Source organism: Eumetopias jubatus, unplaced genomic scaffold (genome assembly GCF_037043125.1).
Source record: "Eumetopias jubatus isolate StellerSeaLion01/CBP00866 unplaced genomic scaffold, mEumJub1_p1.0 scaffold_10, whole genome shotgun sequence".
Lineage (NCBI taxonomy): Eukaryota > Metazoa > Chordata > Mammalia > Carnivora > Otariidae > Eumetopias > Eumetopias jubatus.
Genome location: NW_028274816.1, coordinates 126,883,990 through 126,904,412, shown reverse-complemented (window position 1 = coordinate 126,904,412; position 20,423 = coordinate 126,883,990). Strand labels below are relative to the sequence as shown.

Sequence of the window (20,423 nt, the reverse complement as noted above, 5' to 3'; positions counted from 1 at the left end):
CGACCCCCGACCCCTCTGGAGGAACTGCAGCAGTTGGCTGGACGTGGAAAAGCCATCTTTGGCCTACAGAGGGATCGTTTCCTTGAGACTCCTACTTAGACGCAAGAGTGCTTGGTAGATCAGCCAGGCGGGCAGATGGCCACAAGCCCACCCGTCCTCTCTTTCCTTCTGCCGAAGAGAGATGCCCGGGCCCAGCCCGGAGGGCTCGCCCAGCCTCGTGGTGGGGGGGTCTTGACCGAAGGCATCTTTCTACGGGGCTTTCTCGGGGCCTCCAACACCCCGCCCCCTTCGCCTGGGGCTGCGGAGCGGAGGAGGGCAGTGGGCAGGTGCGGGGCCTTTCGTCGGTCGCGCCGGTCCGGCAGCGGGGGGGACGCGTCCGCGGTGACGGAACAGAAGCCCCGAGAGCCTCGGCCCTTCCCACCAATGCCTCGGCCCCGCGGCCGCTCGGAAGGCGGCGGCGACCGCTCCACGCCGCTCGTGCTGGGCGCAGTGCCCGCGCCCTCGGAACCTCCCGGGCCGCAGCTCGCCGCCGCCGCCCCCTCGCCGGCCGGCCGGGGGAACCCGGGGAAGCCTCGGGGCCTAGGGGCGGCGGCGGCGGCGGCGGCGGCGGCGGCGAGACCCCGCCCCGCCCGGCCAGCCCGCGCCTATCGCGGCCGCCGGCCTAGTCACGCGGGGAGTGGCGCTGCGGGCTCGGGGCCAGCGCCCGGCGGCTGCCGGAGTCGCGGCGAGGCCGGGGCCGGGGCGAGGGCGGAGGGCGGAGGGTAGAAATAGGGGCGGGCGGGCCGCGCCAGTCGGGAGTCGCGCGGAGCCGATCGGAGCCACGCCGCGGGCGCCGAGCGCGGTGACCGACCCTCCCCCCCCCCCCCCCCGAGCACCCATGCTGCTAACGCTGGCCTTGGGCTCGCTCTTCTTCCCGGGGCTCTTCGCACTCTGCACCTGGGGGCTGCGGCGCGCGCGGCCCGCATGGAGCGACTCCGACTGCGTGATGATCAGCACCAGGTACGCGCGAGGCCGGGCGCCGTCCGCCCCGCCCGGCCGCGCGCCGGCTGCCCCGCGACCCGACCCGCCTGCGCCCGGCCCTGCGGCGCGCCGAGGGCGGAAAAGGGGGGCGACAGGAAGCGAGGGGGCTGCCTCCCTGGTGCCTTGCCCCTCCGGGGCGCCGGCCGGAGCTCTCCGCAGACCCCGGCGTCCTCCCGGGGAGGGAGAGGGAGAGGGAGGAGGATGGAGGGCGCCCGCGCGGGGCACGACCGGGCGGGAAGCTGCTGGTCGGTCTGCCCGCTGCCTTGGGGTCGGGAGCGCGGCGGCCGCGTACCCTCTCCCTCCCCGCACTGGCAGCCCAGGGGAGAGGCAGGTTGAAGGCTCTGGGCTTCACGCTGTCCACTGGACTGGATTTTTTTTTTTTTTTTTTTCTTTTCTGCCGCACGTTAGGCTGGTTTCTTCAGTGCAGGCTGTGTTGGCCACCGGGTCAGGGATCGTCATCATCCGCTCCTGTAGCGACGTGATCACCGACAGGTAACATCCAGTGCCAGGTGAAAGCAGCACCGACGATGGCGCTGAGCTTTGTTGGAGTTTCCACATTTGAGCGGCTCCCAAGCGCTAGTTCTTTTACCAGCACATGCGGTTAGGTAGCTGATGGGAGAACTTGGGCACCATAATTAGTCCCTCCTCCTCTCCTTACCGCTTTCAGCCTCGCCCACTTAGGAGACTGAAGTAAACTAAAGACATACTAGAGAATGACAGGGTCTAAGTCTGATTTAAGGTGGCCCATTGATTCACGTTCTTTATGAGATATGTAAGTGGGAGAATTATTTGGAAGTGGGAGTCTGGCTTTTAGGTCTTTTAAATGATTTCACTGGAGTCCTGCCCTGGAGCATTCTTTGGCCGACATATGTCCGGTGTGGTTAGTAGAGACCCTCTGTGGAAAGGAACAAATCCGCCATCCTTTCTTTACAAGTGCTGCTCCCCTGTTTCCTCTGGATTTGCTAAAGGCAATGAAAAGGTTTCTAGTGCTTTCAGGAAACTGACCTGTACCGGAGTTAAGAGCTCAGTCCAGAGGCAGGTCAAGAAATGTGCATCTAGTGAAACAAATCATAAAGACCAGGGCGATCTACTTGGTATAGTGTTTAGACCTGGGCAGTTGTGGACTCCCCCCCCTTTTTCTAAAAAGCCATTATTTTCACCCGTCTTCCTAGAACCACTCTTAGCTTTCTTCTCGTTAAAGAGTGATAGTCCAATGTTCAGAGAAAGTCTCACAGCCTTTCCTAGTCCCTTTCGCATGTTGACTCTGCAGAGTGTCGTGCTTTTTGAGAGTTGAGACTGGAATGGGATGGGAGCAGGAGTGGGGTATCCATTTCCCTGTGGCCTGCAAATTTAGTGTCTGGATCTTACTTGGGATTAGTCCTGCCATTGTGACTTTTGTGCTTTTCTTCCTATGCCTCTTTTTAGACAAAACCAGCTATCAGCAATGAATTACAGATGCTGAGACAAGATAGGTCAAGTGACCTTGACTGCATACACCAAAGGCTAACAGCATTTGCTTGGCTGGGTTCAGTTTTTTATTTTCATTGAGCATTTTCTGATCAGGCAACAAGTTCCCTCACTGCCCCGTTTGTCACATCAAACTTGAAACCAGCCTCCTTTGCAAAGATTAAAGTGACAAATGTGACTTCGCAGCATTTTTTTGAGCTGATACGAGGGCAAGCAGCAGGCAACCACTATACATTTCAGAAGATATTTGCACGCCATTAGTTCTGTAGCACCACTGTTGTGTTTTTTCCCCTTAGAAGCTCTGTGTTTTTAGTGGCTGGATCATGGTAGCACACCTGAGTTTGGTTTTCAGGTTCCTCCTTTTGTGTATCTTTATGCCTTAGATTCTCTGGGCACAGAATGGAGATAGACACATTTCTGTGCCCTCTGCCTTTGCATGTATGCATAAGGATGTTCTAAAGGCACCTAGGGCATCTTAAAAAAAAAAAGGCCTTTTGGGGCTCATATGCTATACATTCAAATATTTTTCTATCATATGCCTTTTTTTTTTAAGATTTTATTTATTTGAGAGAGAAGTGTGACTGCGCTTAAGTGGGGGAGGGGCAGAGGGCGAAGCAGGCTCTCCACTGAGCAGGGAGCCGGACACGGGGCTCGACCCCAGGACCCTGGGATCATGACCTGAGCTGAAGGCAGATGCTTAACCGACTGAGCCACCCAGGTGCCCCTATTATATGCCTTTTCATCTTATGCCTTCATAGAGAATATGTATCTATAAATCCCCCTGAATTATATGCATAATGTGGTGGTGGACCAAAGATTTCAGGAGTCCAGATCCCTAAACGGGCTAAGAGTCATAGTCCTAGGCAATTTTACCAGTTTAAGCACTTATATTTGGATAGTACTTTTTAATTTAAAAGGACTTTAACACTTCTACTAGTTTTTTTAATCCACACAAGAACTTTGTCAGGGAAGGAAAACAAGAATTATCCTGATACTATAAAGAAAGTTAAGTCCCAGCCTGGTGGTAGTTAAGATTATAATCCAAACCTCTTGGGGCGCCTGGGTGGCTCAGTCGTTAAGCGTCTGCCTTCGGCTCAGGTCATGATCCCAGGGTCCTGGGATCGAGCCCCGCATTGGGGTTCCTGCTTGGCCAGGAGGCCTGCTTCTCCCTCTCCCACTCCCCCTGCTTGTGTTCCCTCTCTCGCTGTGTCTCTCTCTGTCAAATAAATAAATAAAATCTTAAAAAAAAAATTATAATCCAAACCTCTTGTTAATAAGTCTTCAGAGAATTCTACACAATTTCAGATCTCACAGAATTGGTACGGTGTGCAAAATATTAAAATCCTAGGCCCCACTCAAGGGGAGGGGCCGGTTATATTTCAGCTAAGCTTTTAGTAGTTCTTCATAGTTATTTTACTTGGAATTGCTTCAAGAAAGCAATTGGAGACCATAGATGGGCAGTAGAATAAATATCACACCTTTTTACCTAAATGGAACCTGGCTAATGAATTCACATACACATCTAGTATATTTGCCATTACTTACTTGTTTGCCTGTTTCATTGCTTCTGAATGATCCAGTCATGCCATGATAAGTGTGGACTCGTTCAGGAACAGAAATTTGAATGGCACCCTCGCTAGAGTATATTGCCAGTGTTGCAGTTCAGTGGACTGGCTTCTTAGGAAATCACCTGAGACAAAGTTAAAAATACAGCTTTAGGCTCCCAAGGCCTAGCATGTAGAGTCTCTGGAGAGTAGAGTCCTTACCAAGCACTGCAGGTGATGCTGGGGTTCAGGTAGTTTGGGAACACCAAACCATGAAACTAAACGGTTTCTTCTATCTGACACATGGGTGCTCAGTAAAAATGTGCTGACTGAGTGAAGCTAATCCTCCTCAGCAGAGTATATGATTTCTATTTTGATTTTTCCCACATTTTCTGTAGAATGATTATTTCTTAATTGGGAACAAAACTGTAGAAATTAGAGACTTTCCTTCTAACCTGCTCTGGGACTGTGATAAGCAGTCATTTAGACTCAGCAAATATGGATCTAACCCCTTTGGGCAAGTAAATGGGAAAACTGTCTTTGGTCCCAGCTTCTCTTCTGGTATCTGATTGCTGTAAGGTAGTCCTTGAACTCCAGGTTCCTTTCTAGATGTATTTTTCTTAATGAGTGGAATTGGGATTAGCCATAGAATTGTAAAGAGCTTCTCAGAAACTCCCTAAAGTGGGGTTGCAAGCAGATACGTGAGGAAACTCCCAACTCTTGAGCAACTAAGTGGAGCTAAACTGGAAATATTGGATTGGGCATTTGGGACACCTTCAAACAAGTTTCTTGGTGGGGCTAATGAATCATTTATAGAGATATCTATATCAAAGTTAGCTTATATCACAAAATGCCGGAAAAATCCATTAGAAAGGAGTAGCTAAATCAGGGAAATGGTGAAGCTAGTTACTGAAACACATGGTGCTGAGTGAGTCCCCTGCTTTCTGCCCCTGACACTTACTAACTGGCCTCGCAATTGAGAGAAAACTCTTCACTCACCTTATTTATTACTGTCAGCATCTTCCTCGTAAAGCGTTTGGAGTAAGAATAGCTGATTAGGTACAAAGCTGAAGGGGATGTGTTTGAGAAGCGGTTGACGTTGAGCCTTCATAGTTGACGTCCATCATCCTCTCAGGGACTGTTCATATGCTTTCTTTTAGGCACTGGCTTGCCCGAGAGTATGTCTGGTTCTTGATTCCATACATGATCTACGACTCCTACGCCATGTACCTCTGTGAGTGGTACCGAACCAGAGACCAGAACCACAGACACTCCCTCAGCACTTTTCGGAACTTCCTAAGTAAAAACCGCCTCATGATCGCGCACCACGCGGTCATTCTGTTTGCCCTGGTGCCAGTTGCCCAGGTATGGCCTTCCAGAACAGCCACCAGCAGACTTGGTCCCTCGTTTCCTCCTGTTAAACTGGGTATCTTGACCATTACTTACGAGCCTGGACTGTCCCTCTTTCCTTTCCGCTTCCTCCGGTGCCAGTTGCTTCCACAGTAAAACCTCCCGGGCACACCCCCCAGGACAGAAGTGCAGTCTGCAGTGATGCTGGTCCTCCCTGCCAGCATCATCCTTTATGCAGTCCCCCAGCCCTCTGTGATTCCCTAGGCTCTGTCAGAGGCTCTGTCTTCCGTTTACACGATATAAAAACAGTATCCAGTACAACACAAAACAACATAAAAATTGTTTTTAAAAAAATGAGAGTGGCTCAGTCACCTGGTGATGTGCTCCAGCAGTGCCAGAGAGTAATGTCTGTGCTATACGGATGTCACAAAAGCTCGCTCTCAAAGCAGATAGCCGTATAATTTCTCCTCAGGTCCATTTCCCCATAAGCCCCCTCCCCCGCCCCCAACGAGGAGGAGAGACGGGAAGGCAGAAAGGAAATTAGTCATTCCTGAGTGACAGGTACTGGGCTGCAAAGCTCATCGCTTTCTACTAATAATTAGACGTTATTAGAAGTGACAATTAGATATTATTCACCCTGTACCAGAGACGAAGAAACGGGGGGCTCTAAGAGTTTACTTACTGTACTCAGTGGTAGTCAGTGACAGAGCTGCTCTTCTGTGCTAGTCTCTTTTTTTGACAAGATAAAAGGAGTGGTGGGGAGGACATTACATTCTTAAAGAAGTCTCTCCTGATTGCTTTGGGACCCTGACATCTAGCACGGGGCCTGGCACATATTTTGTTGAATTAAACTGGCCGAGTGCCCTCGGCATGACTAAGTTAGGTACCCAAGAGTAGGCTACAGGGTTCATTCGGGCTGACATTGAAATTCAGAAAAAGCCTGGGGTGTGATGCGATCAGCTGATCTCTGAAGTTGTCTCTGGATCCTAGGGGATTTGCCCCTCCAAGTGCTATTGCTGTGGAAGCAGCAGAGTATTAACCAGGTCTGTACTCACTTAGCATTTCCCTTTCCCTTCACGGTCTCTCATGGTTACCCTTTCCAGTAGCCCTCCAGTAGAATTTTCCTTCCAGTGGTTCCTTAACCTCTAGTTCTTATTTCCCATTTCTTCCCTTTTCCTCTGCAGAGGCTCAGAGGAGACCTCGGGGACTTCTTTGTCGGCTGCATCTTCATGGCAGAACTGAGCACTCCGTTCGTGTCCCTGGGCCGAGTTCTGATTCAGGTACAGATACCATGGCCGTATGGCAGGAGGAAGCAGGCGCCGCTCTCCCTGGTGGACTGGGGGGCTTGTGGAAACCCCTTAGTGCTAGGAATGGTGGGGCAGGAGACCCTTTAACAGATGCCAAGGTCAGTTGGTCTTCTGAGCCTGTGTGTGTGTGTTTGTGGGGGGGTGAAATTGTACTTTTGATTCAAATTTGATAGTTTTTTAGGTATTTTTTCCTGGCTGCAGATTTTTTTTTTTTTTTTTTTTTGGTGTTTTTGTTTTGTTTTGTTGTTGTTGTTAAACGCGCTTGTCCTGTGTGCCTGTCGGCTGCGGGGCTTAGGCCAAACTCAGTATCACTGTTGGAGACGACACCGCGAGCCTGCGTGCACCCATAAAGCGGGCGGCACTCGGCCAGCTCTGCCACGCGTGTCAGGCGACCCGACGCTTGGCTTTCCGGCTGCGGGCCCCTGGCGGGTGGTTCCCGGCAGGCGCAGCCTCGCCGACGGCCTTCCCCTCCCCGTTCTCCTGCAGCTGAAGCAGCAGCGCACCCTCCTGTACAAAGTGAACGGAATCCTCACGCTGACCACCTTCCTTTCCTGCCGGATCCTTCTTTTCCCGTTCATGTACTGGTCGTACGGCCAGCAGCGGGGACTAAGCCTGCTCCAAGTGCCGTCCCGTATCCCCTTCTACTGCAACGTGGCCAATGCCGTCCTCGTCGCCCCCCAGATCTACTGGTTCTCTCTGCTCTGCAAGAAGGCAGCCCGGCTCTTTGACCGCCCCCCGGACAACAAGGACGGCTAAGCGCTCCCGGGAGTCGGGCAGTGCAGGTGCCTCCTCCACTTGGTAGTCCCACGGACCACACTGTGCCCTGGGTGGCTCCAGCCCTTTGGGTGTATTGATAAGCAGATGGGTTTGAGTTTTTCTAAAGAATCTTCACATGACCTCCCTCTTCTAACCTGCCCCTTTTGCAAAAGCACTTTTTTCCTAAGGAACAGCGATTGGATCCTGTCAGACCCCCCGCTGGCAGCAAGGTGGTTTTAACGCAAGCCCCAGGATCCTTCCTTGAGTCTCACCTCAAGGGTTCTGGGAGGCAGAAGCATGGGGTGTGGAGACGGGTGGACTAGGGTGAAGCGTCTGGGCACCCGCCTGGCCCGAATATGGGCGGCTACCCGCCTTTCCGACCACTCAGGGCAGTATCTACCCTTACTGGGCCAGTGGCAGCAAGTGGTGAGCCTGGTTCTCGAAATACGTTCTCGTGATGTTGGCCTGAGCAAACCGTCGTGGGTAGGTAGTTTTTTACTGTTTACTCGATACCCCACTGGTCCCATGCCTCATCCTGTCATCCATGTGCCAACACGGAATTCCCATGTCCCCTGACTTCCATTCAGAAGTGTCCCCGGCAGGGGGGTGAGAGGCAGGGAGGGGAACCTGAAGCACTTGAGTAGTTAGGGAGGCCCACAGGTCAGTGCCACTGCAGGCCGACTTGGGAAGACCAGTGTCGAACTTGTGAGCTCGTTGTAAAGTCACAAATACTATTCCTTTCTTAGCATGTCCCCTCAAACCCAGCTTTCCCCATGTCCACACGCACAGGATGCTGTTGTTAAAACTGTAGGGGTAAAGCAACATGGTGCCTGTTGAGCTCTTTCCTGGGGAACCCCCCTCTTCGACATTGTCCTTTCCATAGGACGTGGAAACGGGCTTCTGTATTTCAAACCGTGAGAGGTCTCATCCGGGCTCCCCCCCCCCCCGCCGCGGTAAGCCAGGGCTTGTGTTCCAAAGCCTGTTCCCACAGGAGTGGTCTGCCACTTTGCCCCCGAAGGCTGGAGAACGAAGAGTGCGAGATAGCCCTGGCCGAACTCCGTCCTGGGGACTGACCCAACTACCGTTTGCAGATAGGACCCTCTGGTGCTGACACTAATTCTTCCTTACCCACTAGGATGGGTTTTAGAAACTGCTACCATGAAGTTTTTTTTCAAATGGTAGTAAAAATCCAGAAGTTCTAAAGTGCCTTTTAATTCATTGTTGTCCATGAACTTGTACTCAATATGTAAGTGTCTCAAATTCTATTTGTCTTTAATGGGTGCCATTTAAAAAATGTCAAATGCTGTAATTTTTTTTTTTACCATTTTTGTTTACTGTCAGTATATCTTTATAAATCACCCCTGTGGTGATTAAAGTGCACTAATATTTCCCAGCTTCTTCTCATTTGTGAAATACATCAATACCCACTTCTTTCCAGACCCATCCTGTGACCGGAGTGGCCTCCCCGCTGTGTGCTGTTGTTCTGGGTCTGTGCTCGCATCCACCACGCAACTGGCAGGAGCGGGGTGTGGAGGGGTGTGGTCACGCTTTCAGCCTTCAGGGGGGCCCGGCTCAGACCTTACTCTCACGTGTCTGGGGGTTCCGAGAGTACATCGTCAGGTCCTAGAGTTCGAGCCCCGTGGGCGGGCAACTTCTGGCGCAATCTTCCCTTCCTACGTGAATCCCAATTAGGAGCTGGGAGGGGACCAGAGTAACACCTCATTTTGAGTGAGGGTAAGCATATGAAGGTGATGGGGCATATCCTTTTTCCCTCCTTGCCTCTCAAATTAAACACCTCCCCAACCAGTTCTCCTAGTCCTGTGATAGACACTGGACGTGGGAAGGTCACATTTTTAAGCAGCTGTGTACGCCACTGCTCCCACTCACCCCTGAAAACCAGGACAGCCCACCCCAGGCAGAAGATAATTGTACCCACCCTTTAAACCCACCTCTGGTGTTCACCAGACTGTTTCACACAGCCCTTCCTGGATCCACTAAATGGAGTTCAGCCTATATGGCTGAAGTCCTCCATTCAGAACACACCCATTTTCTTGGGGTTATTAGTCTACTCCCTGACATTTAATTTTCTTGGGCCAGTGTTCTCCTTTTACAGTGGGGCAGGCCGCTTGGGTTCACAAATACATGGCCAATTGGTGGCAGAAGAGAGTTTTTCCCCCTGGCTGCCCTGTCCAAGACACCACGAAATGACTCTTGAAGAGGGCTGCAGTGCAGAAGAACAGAATACCTGTAAGTTTTCCACTTGGGTGGTTTCACCTTTGGACTTCTTCACCAAATTCTAGGGTGGATAAATCCAGTTGTGAACATGTTCCTCCCAGCTTGCTTTGTTCTTTAAGGCTAGCTGAGCCCAATTGCAGAGCCTATTCTATTGACGAGAAAGACTCAAAGAGAGACGATGAAACTCAAACGAGAATTTTATAATTTCTATGTTACAAACACCTAAGAAACTATTTTCTTTACAGTTATTGCCATATACTTTTTTAGCTTGTGTACAATTTCACATAACCGAAAAGCTCGTGTTTCTCAGCTCAAGCCCCTGTAGACCCCACCGAGTCGGGGCCCAGCCATTCTCCGAAGTACAAAGATCAGAAGTTGCTGATCTTCTGCAGCAGGGTTTGGCGCCGTTCCTCAGGGCTAATGTTCTCAGCGATGGACTTCAGGAAGCGCTGCTCATTTACCTTCTGGAGCAAGGAGCTACCAGAAGGGTTGGCCTTGCTCAGGGTTTCGTAGCAAGTGAGGATTTCCAAGGCCAGAACGTAGAGCGGTTCACACACCTCTTGGTGGAGCATGGCCATGATGTGCAGAACATGGCAGAATACCTGGGTATAAAAAAACAGGGTCTCCTGGGTCAGGTCCTGTTCTTGAGCCCAAGGGCCAACTGACTGTATCGACCTAACGGAGTCCAGAAGATTGGTCAGACTGTTACAGAGAAGTCTGACTACATGGCTCCAGCCTTCCATAGGAAGCCAATTACAACAACTCTGGCTGCAGAGAAACTGGAAAGCTCTCAGGAACAGTACGGAGAGCTGGAGCTCCTGGGCAAAGGGCTTCAGGTTGAGCAGAGGAACAAACTGAATATATTCCAGGCTATATGGGACGTGCAGGAGTTGTTTCTCCAACAGTCTCCTGGTCAACTGGTAAAGGTACTGCCACTCTTGGGGGCTGCACCAAGGCATGACTTGTACCAGGACCACCAGAAAGCCCTTGCTGAACAATCTGACCTCCTCAGGGTTGCCCACATCTACCACCAAGAGGGACAGCATCTGCTCAGAGATGCTGCTGGAGATGTAGCAGCACTCCATCCAGGCAAGAAGCCCTGTGCCCGGACCGTACCCAGGGTGGGCTTGGGAGGTCCACTCGTCCTCAGAAAGCTTACAGATCTCAAAAAGCGTGGCGGGCACCTCACACTTGAAGTGGCCCTCAAAGAGGTTCTTCATTCTCAGGCGCACCGTCCAGTCAAGCTGCTCCAGCTTCCGGTGGAGCCAAGACAGGGACTTGATCCAGGTGTCTGGGGAGAAGGTCTCAGCATTAGCCAATATAATGTCACAGAGGATCTCCAGGACACGGGTCACCAGATCCTTCCCATCCAAAGAGAGGCACCGTTTCTCCTTGGGGAGCTGCCAGTATTTGCTGAAGCAATCCAGCAGCTGGCACAAGCTGAAGATGAGGGGGAACGGAGAGCAGGCCTGGAGCCAGTACTCCTCCAAACACGCATTTGCTTCAAGGGTCTGGATGAAGATCTTCAAACTGAGATCCACCTCTTTGACGTCTAGCATCAAGAAAGGCAGGACGAACTCCTTTAGCACCTCATCTGGCTCAAGAAGAGCAGCAACCGGGATACCTTGGGGCTTCACAGGATTCATTAGGCAGCCCAGGAGCTCCAAAAATTGCTTTTCCTCCTTGGGTGTAGAGAACTTTGTCCAGACGGTTTCTTTGAGGCATGACACCACAAAAGTAGCGGATGGATCGGGACCCTGCTCTTCTGTGAACCTAAGGGCGGGGAAGGCAGTGAGAATCTGGGCCAGGAACTTGTGGGTGCCAAGATTGACCACAGCCATGCTGCACATTTTCTTCACGGTGATCTCCGGGTGCAGTATTACCAGGCGGGCCACAGACGCTACAGCTTTAGCTAAGCCCTGTTCAGAGGCACTCTGTGCGAGCTGGTTAAAAGTTGTATTGAGGTCCTCCTGAAACCTGTCCAAGTAAGCCAACAACTTCTCAGAGAGACCCTTCCGCCCCCAGGAGAGCAGGGTGCCCGAGAGGACTTTGTTTTTATCTGGCAGAGAGAGGTCTGCATAGCATTCTAGAATCAAGCTGATCACTTGTCTGATCTGAGATTCAGGGACGGCTCTGTCTGTCATGGTAACTTCCATCACTGTTTCCAGCAGCTTTAACACCAAGTCTGGCTCTCGGAAGAGGGCCCGGTTATTAACCAGGCAGGCTAGCCATTCGTCTGAGAAGGCCCACTTCTTCTCAGAAGCAAAAATGTAGCACATTTCCATGTGTCGGTCCATCTTCTGCTCAATAATGGCCATGGCAATCGAGGCGGTGATGTCCTTCTCAAAGCCCTTGTTCTTCAGCACCCTGGTGGTCTTCCTTAGGAAGTCCCCAACACACTCTGCCAGCTCCGAGACCACCTGCCTCTCCTCCTTGGACAAGCTGGTAGAATCCAGGTAGAGCTTCAAGTTCTGGCTGAAGGACGTCAGGCTGTCACACAGCCGGAAGCTGTCGTAATTTGTCCCCTGGCTGCTGGTGAGCATGGCCTGCAGCTCCTCCCCCCACTCCCGCAGCAGGGTGCACATGAACTCAAACCCGATGAAAATCGTCTCGCTTGGAAGCTTGGCCACGGAGGTCAGGCTGATGTCCCGTTCGGCCTCCTTTACCTTCTCTGCCAGTGCCTGTTGGTGATACGGGTTCTGGGTGTCCGAATTCCACACAGAGATCACCGTGGCCAGTTTGTCCAGATACACGGTTGCAGATACTTCCTGGGGGTCGTCCTCCATCAGGGCAAACACCGTCAGCATGTCTGCCAAGTTGGCTAACGCACAGCACTTCATCCCTGGGCATAGGATTCTATTTTGGATTTGCTTCAGCCCAGTGAGCAGCATGGCCAACAGGGGCATAGTGGGACACACATCTGGGTCTGACTTAAACCTCTTTGGAGGGTGGCAGAACTCATCTGAAGAGGACAAATACTTATGGGCCATGGTTCTAAACTGGGTGAGCAGGGGGTCCTGCTGATTGCCTTTGTGCTTCATCATTTCCCACCAGACACTGAGGAAAAAGGCCACATCCTTTGAAGACGTGTCAACAGACATGTGCTCCAAAAAGCGCTCTAGTTCTGCACGGCAGATAGTGGTGGGCAGGGCCATCAGGAGCTGGATAAAGAGTCCAGAAGCTTCCAGCGACTTGAGCAGCTCAAAAAGGACCGTGTGGTTGATGGTAGGGATCATGTTGCCTACTGAGAAGAACACATCTTCCTGCCACCGAGTGTCAGCATCTGAAGGGGTGACAGGGCAGGGCTGAAGAACCTTGGCCCAGATGATGATCAGAGCTTTCTTCTTCCAGGCAAAGGGCTGGGAGCATGCTGTGGCGGAGGAGATCTCCCTTAGGGCCTCCACAATAGGCTGCCCAACGCGTTCCCAGTCAGACTTTTTCAATTCCGTCAGCGCTTTGGGGTGGAACAACTGTTCAGCGAGCAAAAAGCCCCCATGCAGAATAGTCATTTCCTCACAGATATTCACGGGTCCTGCACAGAGAGAAGCCGCACAAGACAGAGTGTGGTGAAAAATCTTGAGAATCATTAGCAGAGGTTAGACAGAGAGACAGCAGCTGGTGGGCCGGCGGTCATCATCGGGGTTAGAGATGATAAGGGCTCGAACGGGGAAGGAGGGTTGGTTCTAAGAGCCGCTGTAGAGCTGGAATCAAAAGCACTTAGCTAAGGGATAAAGAAGGACTCCCAGACTCTAGCCTGGATTGGGAAGACAATGGGCATCACTGGAAGAACAGAGAATCAGAACAGCTCTGGAGGGAACACTGTTCAGTTTTGGTTATTTGGAGTTTGAGATAGAACATTAAGCTAGAGACGTCCTCCAGCAATGGAAATGTGGCTCAGGGAGGTGTCTGCTCAGAGGGGATCAACGGAATGAAAAAGTGAATGAGATCCTGCAGGAAAAGCATGGGTAAAGGAAAGGGCTAGGCCCTCCGGCAAAGGACGGGCTGGCAGAGGATGTGGGGAGGAAGGGCTGAGAGAGAGAGCAGGGCAGTACCAAGCAACAGGGGCGACCAAGTACATACCGTGGAACATGACAGTTGAGCTTCTGAGTAATGATACAGCCTAAGGGGGGCAGGGGCCAGGGCTGTGGGCACAGAAGCAATCAGACAAGCCCTGCCTTCCCTCTTTTCTCTTACAGCCTTGTCTTGCAAACAAATTTCCGGTGTTCTTGCAGGGAAACAGTTTACCCCACAGCTCTGTCAAACAGAAGAAGCTACCAAAGGCTCTGCTTCTCTAGTAAAAACCAAGAGGTAGATACAAATGAAAAGTCCTCTGTCCAGGAAGCCATGAATCAACAGACTTATCAAGGAAGGCATTTGGGGATGTTTAATTAGACATTGCTTTAAATCCTAGCTCAACCATCTAGAACAAGCTAAAGCTTCTCTGAGCTTCCCTTCTGTGTATGTGGGAAAAATACAGACTTGGTGTTAGACTGGGAGGATCGAGTGACATATACTAGTCAAGTCCTCAACACTGAGCTGGTAGTTCGGCTCCCAATTCCATCTCCCAGAGCTTACGCAAGATACAGCTACTGTAAGCCTCTGGCTACAAAGAGCCTGATAAGCGCTCAGAAGTGTTGATTCCCCGCAGATCTTTCCATTGTTGGCAGGACTGGAACCCTGTCGCTATTCTTTGCCTTCCCTAGCTCAGTAATAGGAAAGGACATAGGTCTTCCTCAGGTAAGCTGCTTCTGGCCCAGAAACAAAATCGGAGTACAAACGCTACTCACTGTTCAGTATTCCCAACTTCTCCCCCTTCCCAGGGTCCGGAGATGCTACCCCTTCCTCATTCCCTCATGCCCCCAAAGAACACATCTTTCCCAATTTCACAGGCCAGGAGCCAGCAAGAGAATCTTGATTCAGGAGACTAAAAACGATCCTGCCTCTCGACTTTAAGGGAGCAGCAAAAGGCCAAAGGATCAACACTCCTATGCAACCAACTGGTGAAGGCAGTCCACCTTGGCTCCCAGTGGCCGAGGCTGACTGCCAGGAGGATTAGGGTGCTGAGAGGTCTCACTGGGGATTCTGCCCGCCCCCTTTTTGGCTCAGGCTGCTCTCCTAGGCTCCCCAAATATGTCCCCTTATGACTCTGTAAATTTAAATTTATTGCAGTCAGCTGAGATGTTTGTCCCCCAATACCAATATTCCAGAGACATTATGTTCATTGTGCTACCTGAAGGAGTAAGTCCCAGGACCTACTGGTTAATAGCTGGGCAAATCCCAAGTGTTTTTATCACTACTGGTTAACTGGTGTTTGTAAGTGCCCACTCTGTATGTTTATTAAGTGCTTACTCCGTGCCAGGCACTGTGCAAGATCTCTTTTAATCTTCAAATCAACCATTCTTGTTTTAGAGAGGGAAACACTGAGATTCAGAAACAATTTGCTCAGGATGTCCCAACTACAGGGTGGTGGGGCTGCGACAGAAATCACCACAGCTGCAGGGCTCCGAGCTTAGAGCTCTACTGTTCCACCACTGAAGACCTGGCTGGCGACAGGACTACACCGTTTCTCCACAGCCTGTTCCTGGCACATCTTGGGGTGCCTCACCCCAGCTCTCTCACAACAGCCTCCTGGTCTCATCTCTTTAAGAGCATGTCCAGCAGGGTGGGAGGCTGGACAAGGAGCCACCGATTTATACTAGCTCCCCCCTCCCCTCTCCCAGACCCCGCCTGTGAGTACTCTGATTCAAAAGTGCACAGAGGTTCCAAAGTAGCACCTCGGCTGCCGCGGCGCTCCCCACAGCTGCTGCTCGGATGAACTAGCTGTGCGCAAGGCGCCGTACCAGACACCGTATACACGTGCTCTCAATCACAACGCCCCAAAACTCTGTGTGGTGGATACGTTATCATCCCCGTTTTATCGAGGAGGGCCTCATGGGCGTAAGACGCTTGCTCAAGAACTCAGCAGCCGTCCAACAAATGAAACCGGTTGTCCGGGTATCCGGATTCCCCGAGGGCGTCTTCCGAGCCCGGCATTTTCCAAAAAGCACGTGCACGAACCCTGTCCACTTTCAGGAAATCTAACCTCACATCCGCTCGGCCCTTCACGTGGAAAGGCGCCCCAAGGGGGCAAGATGCAGGCTTAGGAGCTGCGGGGCCGGGGCTGGAGCCAGGCCTCCCGACCCCGAGGACACGCCCGCCCTCCCAAGCCCTCCCCGACCCCGAGGTCTCCCTTAGCCCGGGCCCATTCAGCACTGCCCTGGTCGCGGGTTTCGGGACGCAGACCACGAGGGCCGAGAACGGGTAGTCGGGACACCCACCTAGGTCCATGGCGGCGACGCTGGCGGCCGCAGCGGCCGCCCCTCCCCCGCGCCGCCCCGAGTGCCGCGCAGGCGCCACGGCACAATGGGTGGTTGGCGGGGCGGGACAATGGCCGCACCTCAGCCCCGCCCACCACCTCAGCTCGGGCTCCGCGCCGCCGGCCGCAGGTCTCCCGCCGCTCCGCGCGCACGCGCAGTCCTCACCAACAGCTCCGCGGCTCCCAAGCAGCCCGGCCCACAGCGCCCCCCTACCAGCCCGAGGCCTCCAACCAGCCAACAGGCAAGTACCGGCACTTCCCTTCCGCCGAGCGTGCTCCGCCCCGCCCGTTCCCTTCGCTCGGGCCGCTCGGCCACGCCTCTGTCCAGCCCCTGCCCAGCCTAGCTTTCTGAGTCCCAGTGGAGCCTACCCACCAGCTCCGTCCCAGGCTCCGCGTTCGCTCCCATCCAGCCACCCCCGGGATCCCCCGCTTACAGTTCACCCGCACTGAACGCCTTCCCCAGGCTGCCCACTCACCAGCACAGATGTGCCATTCTGAGAGGCTTCCTCCCCTGAAGCGGGTCGGCCCCACAGACGCACAATTCCTCCCACCCCACCGCCCCCCAGCGCACTTCCTTCCCCCTGCAGCACGGTATCCTTAATTCTCTGGCATCATAGGCGCCTTTGAAGTGTTACTGGTTGTCCTCCCCAGAAAATGCACTTTGCTAGCCAGAGCATCGGTGGGGGAGATCTAATCCAATGGGCCCCAGGTCTGAGAAACACACACACACACACACACACACACACACACACACACACACACGAATATCCTATCTTCTTCTCACACATTACCCTGTCTCCTTTGCTCCCTTTCCCTTCTTCCCTGACCTAATCACCAGCCTCCAGGGTTTCTAACTCTCCATCCTCCAGCCTGCAGCACCAGCTATCACCTAGAGAGGACACAGGGGCCACGCCTCAGCTCCCCCAATGTGCCAAGTGGAGTTTGAGATGGCCTGTGCTGCTGTCAAGCAGCTGAAGGGACCTGTGAGTGATCAGGAGAAACTGTTGGTGTACAGCTTCTACAAACAGGCCACCCAGGGTGATTGCAACATCCCCGCCCCACCTGCTACAGATGTGAAAGCCAAGGCCAAGTGGGAGGCATGGAACGAGAACAAAGGGATGTCCAAGATGGATGCCATGAGGATCTATGTTGCCAAAGTGGAAGAACTGAAGAAAAATGATACTGGTTAAGGAGGACAGAGTGTCAAAACAGAATGAAGTAGCAGGGCTCCTCCGGTAGGGAAAAGGGCTTCTTAAAAGACATGGTTGAAACATCCTGAAACCATAACCACCATAGCTGAGAGACATCAATAAATCACTTAAACTGCATGAGAGTGAGTGACTGTTGTTGGAAAGGTGATTAAACTCAAAGTGACTGTCGGAGTCCTGGGGAGGTGTCCAAAATATATAAAAAGCAGCTCTCCTCAAGGGAAAGTTCCGTCACACCTGGCTTTATGATTTTGAGTAAGAGTTCCCAGCCTTCCTACTCCCAGAGTATATGCAGTTGCTTGGCAGGAGTAGAGGGGTCGGGGGAAGAATCATGCTATGAAAATGCCCCCAGATTTGAGGTGAATAGACCATTCTCCAGAGGCTCGGCCTCTTGGGAAAGGGGAAAGAAGGGGAGGCTAAGGTCCCCTATCTCTTTAGGGGTTGTCCGTTCATTACTAACCCAACATTACTGAGAGGAAAGGGGCTTTGTCTTCCAAAAAGCTAAAGTCAAGTGCTACTCCAAAAGCCCCTACTAGAACACAGGCCTGATGAAGTTAATATTTTGAGGGAAGTCGACTTTTAGTGAAGTAATGGATGCCTGACAACACAGCAGAGAAACACTGGAGAAGATGGTTTCAAAATCCCAGTCTCTGAAAGCCTCATTAGAGGCCATGCAACCAAAGTTTTCTTGGGATTAGTTCATAGTTAACCCTGGTTTCTGCTTGGGGATGTCTGTAGGACAATGTGTATGTACATATAAATGAGTTTGTTTTACAAGCACAACACACCCTTTGACCCATGCAAGGCCCAAAGTGCCTGTGCTCAGCTTCCACTCCTTAGTGCCGAAGGCATCAATACACAGTAAGTGCCCTGGGATATGGAGTGCTAAATGCTACTATTAAAGAAATTTCAGAGAAAAAGCTCTGCTATGGCATGGGTCTTCCCAATACTTTTCCTCAAGAACTATTTTCATAGATCATAACATCGGGTCAGCTCCAGTTCATGCAGGGCCTTTAAACAATAGAAGCAACAACATGAAGACTTCAGAAGACAAAGGAAACCAAATCTCACCAGGTATCTTCAGTATCTTCTGTTCATGTCTTTGCAGGAAGTTGCTATAGACTAAATACAGGACTTGAGAATATCCGCAGGATGCCACAGTGACTAAAGAACTATTGTAAGTTGGACAAGAGCCACACTGTAGGGGCACCTAGGTGGCTCAGTCAGTTGGGCATCTGCTTTCGGCCCAGGTTGTGGTCCCAGGTGCTGGGATCGAGCCCCACATCAGGCTCCCTGCTCTGAGGAGGGCCTGCTTCTCCCTCTCCCTCTGCCTGCCCCTCGCCCTGCTTGTGCTCGCTCTGTGTCAGATAAATAAAGTCTTAAGAAAAAAAAAAAAGCCACATTGTACAATAGTTGTGTTGTCCTCTCTTCTTTGGAGGATATTACAAGCACATTTTGATGCTTTTAGGGCCCTGATTCACATTAAATGTGAATTACTAGTAAAAATAATAATGGAACATCTTGCTCCAAAATATAATGTCAACTTCGGCACTGTAGGTATAGTCATTTCTGAAATCATTATAAAACCTGATAAAGTAAAAATGCACCATAGTTAGGACTGCAGAAGGCAACTATAGGATACATTATTAAAAAAATATATAGTGTATACAGTATGTTGAATTTTGTGGGGCAAGGGGAAGAATAGTAAGTAGGAGGCAAGGGGAATGGGATTGGTAGGAGCAAGACTTTTCAGAGTGTACCTTTTTAATATTGTTCTGATTTTTGTATCATTGACTCTGTTACCTTATAGAAATCTGAGGCAAGAGTATTTCTTGGGGCGCCTGGATGGCTCAGTAGGTTAAGCAACTGACTCTTGGTTTTGGCTCAGGTCATGATCTCAGGGTTGTGAGATCGAGCCCCATGTTGGGCTCCATGATCAGCGTGGAGTCTGCTTAAGTTTCTCTCTCCCTCTGCCTCTGCCCTGCCCCTGCTCACGTGCACTCTCTTTTTAAAATAAATAAAATCTAAAAAGACAAAAAACAAAAAAACCAAGAGCATTTGTTGATCATTAAGGCCAGAGTAAAGTTCCTATGGACTTCCCAAGGGAAAGGTAAGAAGTCTTAGACCAAACTGAAACTTACCATTAACTCTCACCATAAATTTCAGTGGACAAATTGGAGCCCTCCTAAAAACTCTGCTAAACACAATGGCAACTGCCTGTGACAGGCGAGATAGGCAGAAAGTCACACAAAGGAGCTGTGAATGTCCACAGCTTTGCTAATTCTACCAAGATGTCAAGCAAATATGGATTTCATACTAACTCCCCGGGCTAAGCTAGGGGAGCTCTTGCAACATAGTCATTCTAAATCTCTCTGGATTTAAACCCAAGGGAAGTTTGAATTTAAACTTAATATGCTATAACTCCTCAACCCTTCAATGCAAAAAACCAAAATGAATGCTCTGAAAACACAACTCTGGAGAAGCCAAAGGACGTTCCAACTTCATCTGTTTTAAAACACCAGCTTGGGCAAAACCATCTTATAACCTTGTTTTCTAACGGATCATATCATCCTCAGAGGTGGGAAAGTAATCGATTGTACCTGTGGTTTAAAATCATTAGCTACACCAGGGGCGCCTGAGTGGCTCCGTCGGTTAAGCGTCCGACTCCTGGTTTCAGCTCAGGTCGTGATCTCAGGGTTGTGAGATCTAGCCCCGTGTCGAGGCCCATGTTGCTGAGCATGGAGCCTGTTTAAGATTCTCTCTCCCCCTCTGCCCTTCCCCTCCCCTTAAAAAAATAAATAAAATCACTAGCTACACCGTGCAGAGGTAGATTTTTGGATTCCTTGATAAAAGGCCAAAATTGTACACTAAATGGTTTTAGGGTGAATACAATGTTAAAGAATGAAACAAAAGAAAAATGGTTGGCAGTGAGACAAAAGGGGGCTTATATCATAAAGTCAAAATGTCCCAGGGAGATAAATAGCATTAACTTCTGTCATGCATAGCTGTAATTTAAGAAAGAAAAATTTTGGTAATGTTAATATGTAAGCAGATAAAATGAAATCTAGTATGTGTTTGGTCATTAAGTACTTACATAAACCATTTATTTTACTATGACAAACTTAGAAGGCCTAAGCCTAATACACTGGGAAAAGCATAATTTCTTTGCACAAGAACAGTG

General features: G+C 51.1%; 3 protein-coding genes across 5 annotated transcripts; 2 read left to right on the top strand and 1 right to left on the bottom strand.

The window, feature by feature from the left end:
- Window positions 1–877: 877 nt before the first annotated feature.
- Window positions 878–8,837, top strand: TLCD3A (TLC domain containing 3A). 2 transcript variants are annotated; one of them, XM_028109026.2, is made up of 5 exons: window positions 878–999; window positions 1,429–1,512; window positions 5,192–5,396; window positions 6,566–6,661; window positions 7,175–8,837. In XM_028109026.2, exons 1-5 carry the CDS (start codon window positions 878–880, stop codon window positions 7,442–7,444), a joined length of 777 nt encoding a protein of 258 aa, XP_027964827.1. In that variant the 3' UTR covers window positions 7,445–8,837. The 2 variants fall into 2 exon arrangements, with proteins under 2 accessions (XP_027964827.1, XP_027964828.1); XM_028109027.2 differs by lacking the exons at window positions 5,192–5,396; window positions 7,175–8,837 and having other exon boundaries at window positions 6,566–6,655.
- Window positions 8,838–9,858: 1,021 nt separating this feature from the next.
- Window positions 9,859–16,080, bottom strand: GEMIN4 (gem nuclear organelle associated protein 4). 2 transcript variants are annotated; one of them, XM_028109022.2, is made up of 2 exons: window positions 15,997–16,080; window positions 9,859–13,211 (listed from the first exon to the last, which is right to left on the bottom strand). In XM_028109022.2, exons 1-2 carry the CDS (start codon window positions 16,004–16,006, stop codon window positions 10,048–10,050), a joined length of 3,174 nt encoding a protein of 1,057 aa, XP_027964823.1. In that variant the 5' UTR covers window positions 16,007–16,080; the 3' UTR covers window positions 9,859–10,047. The 2 variants fall into 2 exon arrangements, with proteins under 2 accessions (XP_027964823.1, XP_027964824.1); XM_028109023.2 differs by lacking the exon at window positions 15,997–16,080 and adding an exon at window positions 13,760–15,820.
- A 792-nt stretch (window positions 16,081–16,872) lies between these two features.
- On the top strand, window positions 16,873–17,474 carry LOC114213981 (diazepam-binding inhibitor-like 5). The gene has a single exon (XM_028109387.2). It carries the CDS (start codon window positions 16,961–16,963, stop codon window positions 17,222–17,224), a length of 264 nt encoding a protein of 87 aa, XP_027965188.1. The 5' UTR covers window positions 16,873–16,960; the 3' UTR covers window positions 17,225–17,474.
- Window positions 17,475–20,423: the final 2,949 nt, after the last annotated feature.